The sequence below is a fragment of the Lygodium microphyllum genome, chromosome 3, assembly GCF_053477565.2.
Source record: "Lygodium microphyllum isolate KBCC chromosome 3, Lygodium_microphyllum_v1.1.10, whole genome shotgun sequence".
NCBI classification, from domain to species: domain Eukaryota; kingdom Viridiplantae; phylum Streptophyta; class Polypodiopsida; order Schizaeales; family Lygodiaceae; genus Lygodium; species Lygodium microphyllum.
Window position 1 is genome coordinate 26,472,931 of NC_141137.1, and position 13,063 is coordinate 26,485,993.

At 45.4% G+C, this 13,063-nt stretch overlaps 1 protein-coding gene across 3 annotated transcripts in view; it reads left to right on the forward strand.

Annotated features, from left to right (window-relative positions):
• Positions 1-855: 855 nt before the first annotated feature.
• LOC148038172 (S-adenosyl-L-methionine-dependent methyltransferases superfamily protein) overlaps positions 856-13,063 on the forward strand; it is a 112,977-nt gene continuing 100,769 nt past the window's right edge. Inside the window, exon 1 of one of the 3 annotated variants that reach the window (XM_087669777.1) lies at positions 856-1,355. In XM_087669777.1, the coding sequence (XP_087525903.1) occupies positions 1,125-1,355 (231 nt within the window). In that variant the 5' untranslated portion in view covers positions 856-1,124. The remainder of the gene's footprint in view (positions 1,356-13,063) is intronic. The other 2 variants (XM_087669797.1, XM_087669788.1) reach the window with 2 other exon arrangements.

Below are 13,063 nucleotides of genomic sequence, written 5' to 3' on the forward strand. Positions count from 1 at the left end.
AGAGAGAGAGAGGACTAACCTGTTGCCTGCTGCCTGCTCCTGCTGCCTGCTGGCCTGCCTCCTTCTGTCCCGTGAGAGTGAGAGTGAGAGTGAGAAAAGAAGAGAAGAGAAGGTGGTAGAAGGAGACCACGTTTCCTTCTGCCCCCAATTATGTGACATAAATGGTCACTTACCTTTCCTTCTGCCCCCAATCATATGACATAAATGGTCACTTTGGTTTGGTTTGGGAGCTAGGTTCGGGAGCACTGTGGTGGTTCGACACTTTCCCGAACCTGTAGCTCAAATAATATCACTTACCTTTCCTTCTGCCCCCAATCATGTGACATAAATGGTCACTTTGGTTTGGGTTGGGAGCTAGGTTCGGGAGCACTGTGGTGGTTCGACACTTTCCCGAACCTGTAGCTCAAATAATAATGTAGTATAGATGCTGCTTGCTGGTCCGCCTCCTTCTGTCCCGTGAGAGTGAGAGTGAGAGAGAGTGAGAAGAGAAGAGAAGAGAAGGTGGTGGAAGGAGACCATGTTTCCTTCTGCCCCCAATCATGTGACATAAATTGTCACTTTGGTTTGGTTTGGGAACTAGATTCGGGAGCAGTGTGGTGGTTCCACACTTTCCTGAACCTGTAGCTCAAATAATATCACTTACTTTTCCTTCTGCCCCCCAATTATGTGACATAAATGATCACTTTGGTTTGGTTTGGGAGCTAGATTCGGGAGCACTGTAATGATTCGACACTTTCCCGAACCTGTAGCTCAAATAATAATGTAGTATAGAATAATAATGTAGTATAGACGCTTTCTCAAAAAAAAAAAATAAGGACTGCGTTTAATGTCATAAAGTGACATCTTCGACTGTATTAATGGTGTACTTCTTCTCGAGCCTCGACTGAGTCGACTCTATTGACGCTAAAAGATACGCGAAAGATGTCAGTGAATTACGATTGGATAGCACTCCTAATACTTTGTAAACTTCCTCTTCCCCGAAGTTGCTAGCAGGGGATTCCCAGGCATGTAGAAACTCTACAAACCCCACTCCCGTGCTCTGGGACACAGTGGGAGTAGCCGGAGGAAGCTCAACATCGCATCACCTTGGGGACAGTGCTAATAATGACAGGAAAGGAAACAGAATGAACATGGTGTACACCGCTGCCGTGAGGCTTGGAAGCAAACGGCTTGGCGTTCCTTCTCCTCGTCTGCAGGTTCTCGTGGCCATTTTTCCATCTTCCTGCTCCTTCTCATTCCGCCATCGACGTCTTGGCATTCGTAGTAGCTCTTTTACCTCCCGGCTTGAAGTCCTGAGCAGCAAGCAATCCTCGCAGGTGTCACTCTACGTCGATACTCTTCTCGAATGGAACCAGGTAATACCGCACCCTTCCTCTTCCTTACGAAACTGTAAGACGGAAACCATTCTTTCGATGTTTTCTGTCCTTATCTTTGTCTTAACGAGAACATTATGAGACTTGGAAGATGCCTGTTTTAAGAATCATTTAGCCTTACAGTTTGCTGCTATGGTCACTTGAACCTTCCAAACACAAATGCAATCGGCAGTTACTACAATGCCAGCATATAGAGCGAATAAAATCCAACGAACGTGTTTTGCTGTGAAGGAATTACACTTAGGCAGCTTGTTTGGGAAGTTCCTGATCGTCCACCTCGACAACCTAGACAGAATGATCATGACTAAGCTTGGATTAAAAAGTCATCAACAAGGGCCATCGATTTGCCTTGCTCAGGCTTCGCAATTTCCCTGCTAAGGCTTTTCTCAGGATAACGAACATTGGCTATTTAACAGAAATTATTCTCTTTTTGAAAAAATGAAAGATTTATGCGTCTACTTCTTTGCGAAGGAAGTATAAATAGGCAGAACAATATTGGGATTTACTGGGAAGCTCCTGGTCATCCTTCTAAACAGAATGTTCATCAACACCCAGACAGAATAAATATCAACTATGCTCATTTATACCATGCCGAGACTTGGGACTTTACCAGTCAAGCTTTCTCATGAGAAGGCACTCACACCAGCCTAGTGTGTGGATGAGACAGCCAAATGGCTTAGAGTCCAAGCGTGGCAATCACACAAAGTGTAGTGCATCTGAGCTCGAGTCCCCTTTATAGGGCAGTGTGTTAACACAAATAACTGATTGAGTGACCCATGCTGTAGTTTCCCCCTAGTGAAGTATCCACCTAGATCCAACTTGTGCACGGGACACAACACAAGCTGTACTTGTATAAAATCAAACATGGAGGGATGACATCAAGCTCACCTCCCAGCCATTCAGTCAAAAGGGCTCCCTTTAGAGCTTGGGATAGTAGCATAGTGGGCCATACTAATGTCACAAAAGTTTGTGTCCCATACACCAATTCACACCATCCAAGTGTGCCCATGAGCCAACCTATGTGCCTAGTGTCCAAGTGTGGTGATCACATGAGATGCTACATAGGTGAGCCCTCGAATTTGTCTAATAGGACTCCTTACCCAATGTAGCATTAAGGCTTGCACTGCTCATACTTGGTCCCTAATCGACCCAATGTAGTGGGAAATGTTGTAGATGTCCATGGGCCATCTTGAATATCCAAGGATAGGGTGGATAGCCCTCATCCACATGATATCGATTGTCAGATTCAAATGATACTGCATGACTTTTATATTTAATATGGATCGAACGTTTCTCTTCTTTGTTCATGTGATATGAATTAGATATAGCTATCCTAATGGGATGGATGTGGCTCCTCCAACATTGCTTGATTGGATGCCTTCATGCATTCTTGACAACGTATGTATTTAGGGCTGGACTCTACCTATGTGCCTCAAAGTCATACAGAGTGTGATTCTAAGTATGATCTCCCACGTTTGCCCTTGCTTCCTTTGGACAAGGAAGTCATTGCAAGAATTGAATATGTAGCCCATTTGTTTTAAGCTATGTAACAGGGAGAAAGATCGATTTGGTCTCTTGGCAACATGTTTTCATGCCAAAGCATTTGGGCCGTTTTGCCTTTTTGGATGTCAAGATTCATATGGCAGCTTTGTGGATGGCCTTGTTACAGTCTTTAAATGAGTAGCAACACCCTTTGGTAGACATTGCAATGCTTTCATTTCAAGGAGGTTGGCATCTCACGTGGTCGCACTAGAAACCTATTGAATTTGATTCAAGAAATCAAAACTCCACATAGTTTTTTCTTATTTCACACTTGATTACTTACTGGCAGAAGATCCTTCACTTCACTCATGCCGTCCCCTTGACCCTAGAAAGAAGGCTAACTCATTGCAAGATGAGTGGTCACAACCTAGTTGCTTGATTAGCTTGATAAACACAAGGAATGTGATATGTTTAATAGGATGGCACAACTGGGTTTGAGGACTGTGAGAAGTGCCTCATGGCTGGTTAGTTTCGATCTTATTCTTTCCATTGTATCTATCAATACCTCACTGTTCCTTGGGGCTACAAGCTGATTTGGACCACCTTGGAAGTATGGTGTTGGTGGCATTTCCCTTGGCCTGCATTTCAGCCCTCAGCCATGGTTGGATTTGGCTCTAAGACCATGCATTATAAGCATTTGTAAAATGATACAGCTGTTTGGGAAAGGAATTGTAAGCAAAAGCTAAATGCTAAAAGCAAATAATAAATGCTACTATTGTAGGTGATAAAGGTACTTAACTGCCCAAAGACTAAGCCAAAAATACATGAAGTGGGCCTAGGGAAAACCACGATGATGCATATCATCATAAGAAAGCTCTCATCGCTCGCTATTGCATAGCCTCAATCTTGTCCCATGTAGAGATGGATGTGGGGGGACGTGGCTCTAGCTTGAGTAATAATCTCATGTATCCTCCTATGCATGTGTTGCTGATGCATTAGTCAAGATCTAGGACATCGAAATCAGCCAAGATGGATTGCTTGATCAATTAATATCCCTCAGGTAGATGCATGATGAGGTTGTGTTGGGGTCTCCTTAGTACTCCCAGATACAGACTGATTACTTTAAAGCTACTTGGGTATTCCTTGTGAAGAAATTTGTAAGGTACCTTTGAATAGGACCTTGGTGTAGTGGTGCTTTATTGCCGAGGAGTCTCTCTCTAAGCCCTCATATCTCTAGGAGAAAGAGGCCGAGACATTTCTGATTAGTGCTATCCATGATTCTTGACAATAGCTCAAAAACATCTTGAGTAGATAGTGAAAGAGCCCTTGAATTTCATATTAGGCCAAACAACGGCAGATGCAATGCTCCTTTGTTGGTGGCTCGTGCAAAAAAAAAAGGCATATGTGCTCGTTAGGAGATATGGATGTATATTTGCTCTTCGATCTCTTGCTAATGTGAAGTAGTATGCAAGTGGCCAAAAGTATGGTTGATTCCATGAGAAAGTTTTGTTTGATGATCTTGTTGATCTTAGAGTGGCTCAAATTGATAGATGGTGCATCAGGAGAGTATTGAAACTTGAAAGGGTGGTAGTTTGTCCATGCTAAAGCCATGTAACTCAAACGAGGATGACATTTGGGCATACCAACATGAAGTGTGATCTTAAGGAGCAAGTTGCCTCAAAGACTCAAGGGGCCAACCATGCATACTTGTATCTAGGTAGCTTCCATAGGCTATGTAAGAATGATATTAACCTAGTAAGAGCTTCTACCACAATCTGGTAAGTCTTTTCCACTCAACACAAGGAAAAGGTAAATCCTAAGGCAAACCAAAGAATTCTGGTTAAAAACCGAGCCACTATACATGCTGGTCATAATGTTTCACCCTCTCATGTTGCTTTCCAATCAGCCTCTTCTCATGCTGGTCACTCTTCAGCTCACTCCCAAAAAGATACTACAAAGATGAAGAGATTTAGCTACTTCAGAAGTCCATAACAGGATATTACTGGATGTTTTAAGCACATTGCTTTAGAGGAGTCTGGTCTCACAGTCATGATGAGACTGTCTTAACTTTACACAACATAAGGATTATATGTTGTTCATCTAGTGCTAGTGTAATCATTCTCTTCATGAGCGAGTGTTTACCAGTTTTTGATGTTTCTGTAGTAGGTATTTTGATACTGGTGCTTCCAAGCACATCATTTCATGTAGACAACTATTTCAGTCTGTTTCTCATGTACCTAAGGGGGCACTGTTGTGTGCTGAAATGCCTCATATTTCTCTTCATGATAAGCGTCTATCAGTTTTTGATGCTGGTGCTACTAGGTATTTTGATAGTTGTGCTTCCAAGCACATCACATCATGCAGATGATTATTTCAGTCCATTCCTAAGGCATTGCCATGTGTGCCAACAATGCCTCACATGCTAGGAAAGGCATTGGTCACGTGCAAGTCAAGACAAATTCTAGCACTCCTATGCTCTTGCAGTATGTTCTTTGTATGCTAGGTGCTAAGAAAGTTTCATATCTATTTCAGCCATTGCAACTTCCAGCTTTCAAGTTGTCTTTGATGGCTCATGGTCTGTGGTATACGATAGCAGATCCTCTTCTTCTATTGTATTGATTGATACTATGGTTAAAGACCTCTACAAGCTTGATTCTTATGGCCTTTGGGTTTTGGTCTCAAATGTAAGTCAAAAGTACGTACTTGCTTCAAAAATTCTATTGCTCTGGTGTAGAACCAGAGTGGCTGATGCATTCAGACTATCTGCACTGACTGTGGGGAGGGGGTCTTGAGTATCTTTCCAAGCAATTTTCTGACATCTTGCATCCTGTGGCATTACTCATTAGTGTACAATTCATCATTCCCCTCAATGAAATGGAGTAGCAGAATGGAGGAATTGCTCTTGTATGCAGATGGGTAGGTGCATTTAAGAGTAAGAACTTGCCTAGTACATGTTTGGTTAGATGTCGTTATGTGCTGCTTATATTTTGGAATAGGTGCCCCATAAGACCCTTGAAGTCTATTACAATTTACTCCTCATGAGGCTTGGATAGTTCTAAGCCCTCTCCTCTGTTTCACACATAAGGACCTTTGGATCTTTGGAATATGCTCACGTGCCTTCTCTGAAAGGCAGAAGCTTGATGACAAGGCTATCCATTGCATTTCTATTGGTTGTAGTGCCAAAAGCAAAGGGTACTGTATGTTTCACCCTTTAACGGGCAAGGTTATTATCAATGCAAATGTTATCTTTGTTGAACATTTTGCTTCTTCCTTTTCTGGACTGTCGAAAGCAGTCCACTATGGATGCTTGTGATGTGTTTGACAGCCTCCTACCTTTGTTTGCCAATGATTTTACAGTTGATCAGCCTCCTGAGGCTTGAATTCCACCTATTGCTGGTCATTCTCAGCCATCTTGTTAGTCTAATTTACAGCAGCGAATTCGGCGTAATCTACCCCCCCAAAATATCAGCGTACTTCACATGACGTTTTGGAGCATGCATGGTTTGAGATTTAGTAGCCAAAGCAGATCCCTAGATGGCTGTTGTTGACCTTAAAGGAGAACAAGCAGCCCCTTCCATTGCTTGCTTACACACAAGCTGAAGCTTGTCAAGAACATGGCCATTTTTGTTAGTAGGCGCCTATCTTGTGTCGTCATCTCTTGCTTGTGAGTCATAAGTAGGAAATCCATAATTTGATGGTATTGTTGGATCAAAAGATCCAAGTTCGGTATCATTTGATCCCAGTGATCCACTGTAGGGCCCTTCGCATATCGGACATGATAAACTTGGTCAATGGGTACCGTGGGGACTTGCGGTCTTTGAATCAAGCGAGAAGAAATGAAATTATGAGTAGACCCATTATTAAATAAAATTGTAACCTCTTAGCCATTTATATGCCTAATGACCTAGAGGAGATCATGCAGGCCAAAAACAATTTTGCTAATGAGACTACTGTTGCTATTGCTAGCATTAACAAAACATTTTTCGATTAAAATTTTAGAAAGAATACTTTGAACCTCAAGAGTATTTATCGAAGTCTTGGAAGTATCTTGCTACCGTGTAGACTCGCAATCTTTGAATCAAGCCAGAAGAAATAAAATTACGAGTAGATGCATTATGAAATAAAATTGTAACATCTTAGCCATTTATATGCCTAGTGACCTTGAGAAAATCATGCGGACCAAAAATAATTTTGCTAATGGGAGTATCATTGCTATTGCTAACATTAACAAAACTTTTTCCAAATAAAACTTCAGAAGAAATACGTGGAACCTCGAGTATTTATTGAAGTCTCAGAAGTAGACTTTGTGTTTTATTTTGGGGGCACTTGCGATCACCGCGAAAATGATCGGTCTGATGGAAGGCTAAATGACCCTTTGAGCGATTCTTGTTGCTAGTAACCTTACGCTTGCCGTCCTTTTTCTTATACAACTTTGAAGTTTGTTGGCGAGTTATTGCCGGGGTAGATGACTTCTTTGACTTAAAGATTGAGGCATCATGATGGAAATCCCCAATTGACAGACTGCCCCTACCTGCAGCCAAAGTGTTATAATTTTTTTTTTGCCTATCTATAGATGTTGTTGAGTGAATGAAGAGGATTATGGAGCACCTCATTTTGGTAGTCCGACAGCAATCCAAAAAGGTATCGCATATAGCGCAATGCTCGAGGAGTGCCTGAGGCCTTCGTTTTATGTAATAAATCTTTAAATTCGTGAGAATATGCTTCCAACCTCTCCTTCCCCATATCAAGCTCAAATAAATTTCAATCCAATCATCGATCATAGTGTTTCCAAAAAGTGGATTGAAAATCACCCCGAGTCATTGGCTTAGGGCGTAGGACCGCCCACCAAGCATACGGCTTCCCTTGTAACTCGATTTGTATTTGCTCAATGCGTTGGGCTTCATTGAATTGATAAAAAATAAAATACATTGTCCATTTGGTCAGCCATGAATTGATGTTCATCCCATCACATTCCTTCCTCTCCTGTTTAAAGGGATTAGGTTGGTATTGAAGAGGCAATGTTCTTATGGCTATGGGCACAAATGGAAAATGGGGAGTGTGGAGCTCAGCCGATTGGTGTTGCATTTCTTTAACTTGAGCTTCGAGGATTGCCATGATGGATGAATCTCCTTTAGACTTGAAAGAAGAAGAGGCTTCAGGATGCTATCCATGCATACGTTCCGGTTCTTGACGGGTATCCTCCATGTGCTGAATTTCAATAGAAGCGGGTACATCAAAGGGAGATACACTATAAGAAGACATGGTATTGACAATAGGAGAGGCTTTGGAAGAGAGAGAGAGAAATGACAATTTGGAGATCAAGGAATGTGAGGAAGAAGAATAGAAGAAGCAGAAACAATGTGTATTTAATGCAGGACTGGATCCTTTTTTTTTTGGGTGGGTGGAACTTAAATAGGGGGTTTTTGTGGTAAGCAAGGGGGATATTTCTCATTGTGAGAGAGGTTTATTGTTCGAAGTTTTTTTAAAGATTTGAACGAATTTTGACTCTTCTTTTTGTTAGAGATCATTGCCAGGCAGGCAAGCAGTCTGCACAGTCGGACTGTGCAGTCGGACTGCCACGTGGCAGTCCGACTGCCTGCAGCCCAGTCGGCTGCATTTAATGCAGCCGACCTGTCCTGGTTGCGCCCTATTTTCTGGCGCCCTCTTTTTGCCCCGGTTGTCGGCTATTTATACCCGACGTTCCCAGCAGTCTAGACACACTTCTCTGCTCGCAGATTACAGACCGGTGACGCGCAGATTCTGTCTCTGTTCACAGATTTCAGACAGCAGACGGTGCAGACTGCAGCGGACTTCGAGGTGGACAGCAGGTTGCATCGTCGAGGTGGAGACACGCAGTCCAGCGCACTGCGCCCGTGTATATATCTGCATATCTTTGTATTCAGCATTCTTTATACAGCAGATCTTCATCGTCCACTGTCTCTTTCTCTCTTCTCTCTCTGCGTTCTCTCTCTCTCAGTCCTACGCTTCCGCACCGCTGCACTCTGACATGGTATCAGAGCAGTGTTTGAGGGCTGACTGAGCACAGAATCAACCTGAAGAGGAGTTTCCATCGCGACACAAATTTGTGTTTTTTGCGTTTAAGGGCAGATAGGAGGGCTGCGCCTTGGAACAAGGCTGAAACGAGTGTGGGCGCACAGGTGGTGGATTTGCTGCTGTTTACTGCTGTTTGACGCGGAGGAAGTTTGAGTTTTCAGCCTACAAGTGCAGGTTTTGCTTTTTCATCGCCTCCGGCGGGTGAAGAAGGTTCAGGACGCGGAAGAGCCTTAGCAGGGTGAGTTTTCCCAGTCAGAGGGGGCTGCTTTTGCGTTTGTGAAGGCATTGCAGGTGAAGATGTCTACAGAGATTGACTTGGAGTTCCAGGCGATTATGGACCGGAAGGTGCCTGTCTTACCGGCTCTTCCTACAGATCAGAAGCTCGACGGCGACAACTACCGCATTTGGCGCGTCATGATGTTGGCCATCCTTGAGTCCTATGATTTGGCGGAGTTGGTACAAGAGGAGATTGACCGGCCCTCGGTAAGAGATGAGTCCAAACTCTCTTCCGATGCTCGTGCGGAGTTGGCCAAGGCCCAGTCTCATTGGGACAAACTGAATGCCAGGATTCGATCCTTTCTCTTTCTATCATGCACTACAGCCGTGATCGCTCACATCGAGCACTTGACGGTGGCTCGGGAGATATGGCTGGAGCTTGATCAGATGTACAATCGGATGACCCTAATGAAGAGGGTTTCTTTGGAGGTACAGATGCGGACCTTGTCCGTAAATAAGTCTTCTTCGCTACGGGAACACATTAATAAGCTAAGGCAGCTTCAGATGCAGGTTTAGAATGCGGGGAAGCCGATTTCCTCCGAAGACATGGCGATCACACTATTGTCCCAGTTGCCGCCACGATTCGGTACATTTTACTCTGCCCTTATTGCTTCGGGGAGAGAGTCTACTCTTCGGTGGGAAGAGTTGGTTCCTATGGTCTTGGACCAAGAGGAACAGTTAAAGGGACAAAATGCTTCCAAGTCGGAGGCGCTGACAGGTCAAGCCTCTCAGAAGAAGGGGAAGGACCAAAAGAAGAAGAAGGGGGATAACAAGTCCAAGAAGGACAAGGAGAAGGACAAGGATAAAGACTCCACATGCCATATTTGTGGAAAGACTGGCCATTGGAAGAAGGATTGCCCTGACAAAGACACGAAGGACACCAAGAAGAAGGACACCAAGGATTCTGGAGCGGTGGCTGCACCCTCATCAGTTGCATTTCTTCATCTAGCTGTCATTGAGGACGCTTCACCGAATGCTTCTGATGCTGCGATGACGGCTCCCCAGGCTTGAGAGTGGATTGTTGATAGTGGTGCCTCACGGCACATGACTCCTTCATCAGATGGTGTTGCCCAGTTGCGACCCTCGCGTGGACAGATTCTCATTGGAGACAGCTCTTCAGTTTCTGTTGCAGGTCGGGGTAAGATGCAGCTTATTCCGGATGGACGAGGTGGTACCCATACCTCAGAGGTTTTGCATGTACCAGGATTAGGGTATCATCTCCTTTCAGTTCATAAGATTTGCTCCCTTGGTCTTCTGGTGGAGTTTGACAGTACTACGGTGCGAGTCCTTGATCGTGGATCGAGGAAGGTTCTCTCATCCGGATATGAGGAGGACGGCATTTACAAACTGAAGTCTTCCACCGCCCTCTCTACTCTTCTTCTTACCTCACAGTCACAGTCAGAATTATGGCATGCTCGGTTTGGTCACCTGAACTATGACTATCTTCGGAGGGCATCACGTGGACAGCTTGTTCGAGGGTTGCTGGATATAGTGGTGAGCCAGCAGCCATGTGTCTCCTGCATACGGGGGAAGCAGCATAGGGATGCCATTCCCCACACAGCTTCGCGGCGGTCTACTTCACCGATGGAGCTGGTATCTACGGATCTATGTGGCTCCATGAGGAATGAGTCCCTGCGTGGGAGCTCGTACTTCATGCTGATCGTGGATGACTACAGCAGGATGACATGGGCCTACTTTTTGGCACTAAAGTCAGAAGCTTTCTCGCACTTCAAGGATTGGCTTCTCTTTGAGGAGAACCGATCAGGCCGAAAGTTGAAGACCTTGCGATCCGACAAGGGAGGTGAATTTGTGTCTAATGAGTTTGCTTGGTTTTGTGCAGATAGAGGAATTCACCAGGAGTTTGCCAATACCAATACTCCTCAAGAAAATGGTATTCTTGAACGGAAGAACCGCAGTGTGATCGAGATGGCGCGCACCATGATGGAGCACCGACAGACCCCTCAGGTTCTGTGGGCCGATGCTGTGGCTACTGCAGTCCACATCCTTAATCGATCCCCTACTTCGGCCGTGGAAGGGATGACCCCATTTGAGGCTTATTTTGGGACGAAGCCAGATGTTTCTTACTTTCGGGTCTTTGGGTGTGATGCCTATGTTCACATTCCCAAGGCTCACCGTGATAAATTTGAAGCAGCTTCCCGCAAACAGGTATTTGTTGGCTATAGCTCCCAGTCCCAAGGCTACCGACTGTATGATCCCGTCAAGCGGGATGTGTACACTAGCCGTGATGTGCGGTTTGTGGAGGTTCCGGCTACTTCAACGAGTGAGGAGCATCCCGTTCTTGGAGATCCAGGGGAGAGTTGGGCTCCTTCTACAGTACCACTGGAGCCCGTGCCTTTTGATTATGATTCTGTTTCTGACACAGAGTCTACTGTTCCACCGGACACCTCTGAGGAGTTACCGCCGGTGGATATTCCAGAGTCTTCTGCTGATGGAGAAAGACGAGGGGCCTCCTCCTCGCTGGGCCCGTGACACACTCCGTGATTCAGGGATCGAGGGGGTTCCTGAGGAGTGGGGACTGCAGGATGATCCGCGGCGGTCACGGAGGCACCAGGCACATTTTACGGAGCTTGTTTGCTCCAACTATTGTTTGATGACCCGTGTTATGCAGGATCGAGAGCCCACCTCCGTGAAGGAGGCTTTACAGTCCGCCCCATGGAAGAAAGCTATGGAAGCTGAGTTGGAGGCTATTGAGAGGAAGGGCACCTGGTCACTCGTGCCCCGCCCCCCGAAGAAGAAGGTGATTGGAGTCAAGTGGGTCTTCAAGACCAAATACCTCAGTGATGGTACTTTGGATAAGCACAAGGCTCGCCTTGTTGCTAAAGGTTTTGCACAGCGTCCAGGGATTGACTGTCATGACACTTTTGCCCCCACAGCTCGTATGGCGACCATTAGAGCTGTTCTTGCTTTGGCTGGTCATAGGAGATGGCCTGTTTATCAGTTGGATGTGAAGTCTGCCTTCCTGAATGGTGATTTGAAGGAGGAGATCTATGTTAAGCAGCCTCCTGGCTTTGGTTCTTCAGCTGGGAAAGTCTACAGGTTGAAGAAGGCCTTGTATGGCCTCAAGCAGGCTCCGCGTGCATGGAACGAGAAGATTGATTCGTTCCTCCAGTCTCAGTTGGGATATCGGCGGTCCAAGGCCGATCCGCAGCTGTATGTCCACACTTCCGAGGATGGTTGTGTGCTGTTTGTATTATATGTTGATGATTTGATTGTCACAGGTGATGTTGCACAGCAGGTCCAAGAGACGAAGTCAGCTTTACATCGGATGTTCGAGATGACGGATTTGGGTCTACTCCATTTCTTTTTGGGCCATGAGATTTATCAGTCTCAGAGGGGGATCTTTATCTCTCAATAGAGATATGTACAGGAGCTCTTGGTTTCTTTTGAGATGGAAGATTGTCGGGCCCTCTCTACTCCTATGGATCCGAACTGGAAGGCCACTTCTCATTCAGCTTCTCCTTTGGCGGATGCGTCCCGCTATCGACAGTTGATTGGATCTTTGATTTGGCTTCTCAACACCAGGGTTGATCTATGTTTTGCTGTTGGGCTCTTGGCAGGGTTCATGAGTGAACCTAAGACGGTGCATTGGCAGGCTGCTCAGAGGATACTTCGGTATCTGAGGGGGACGTCTGATTTAGGGATTCATTACCCCGCAGGGACAGATGGGTCAGATCTTATACTTGCAGGTTGGAGCGACTCGGATTGGGCCGGTGACGTGGACCACAGGCGGTCTACTACAGGTTACTGTTTTACTTTGGGTGCAGGTGTTATTTCATGGAGTAGCAAGAAGCAGCCCACGGTAGCCCTTTCGTCTACTGAGGCGGAGTATCGGGCCGCGTCTTCCACCACATGCGAGG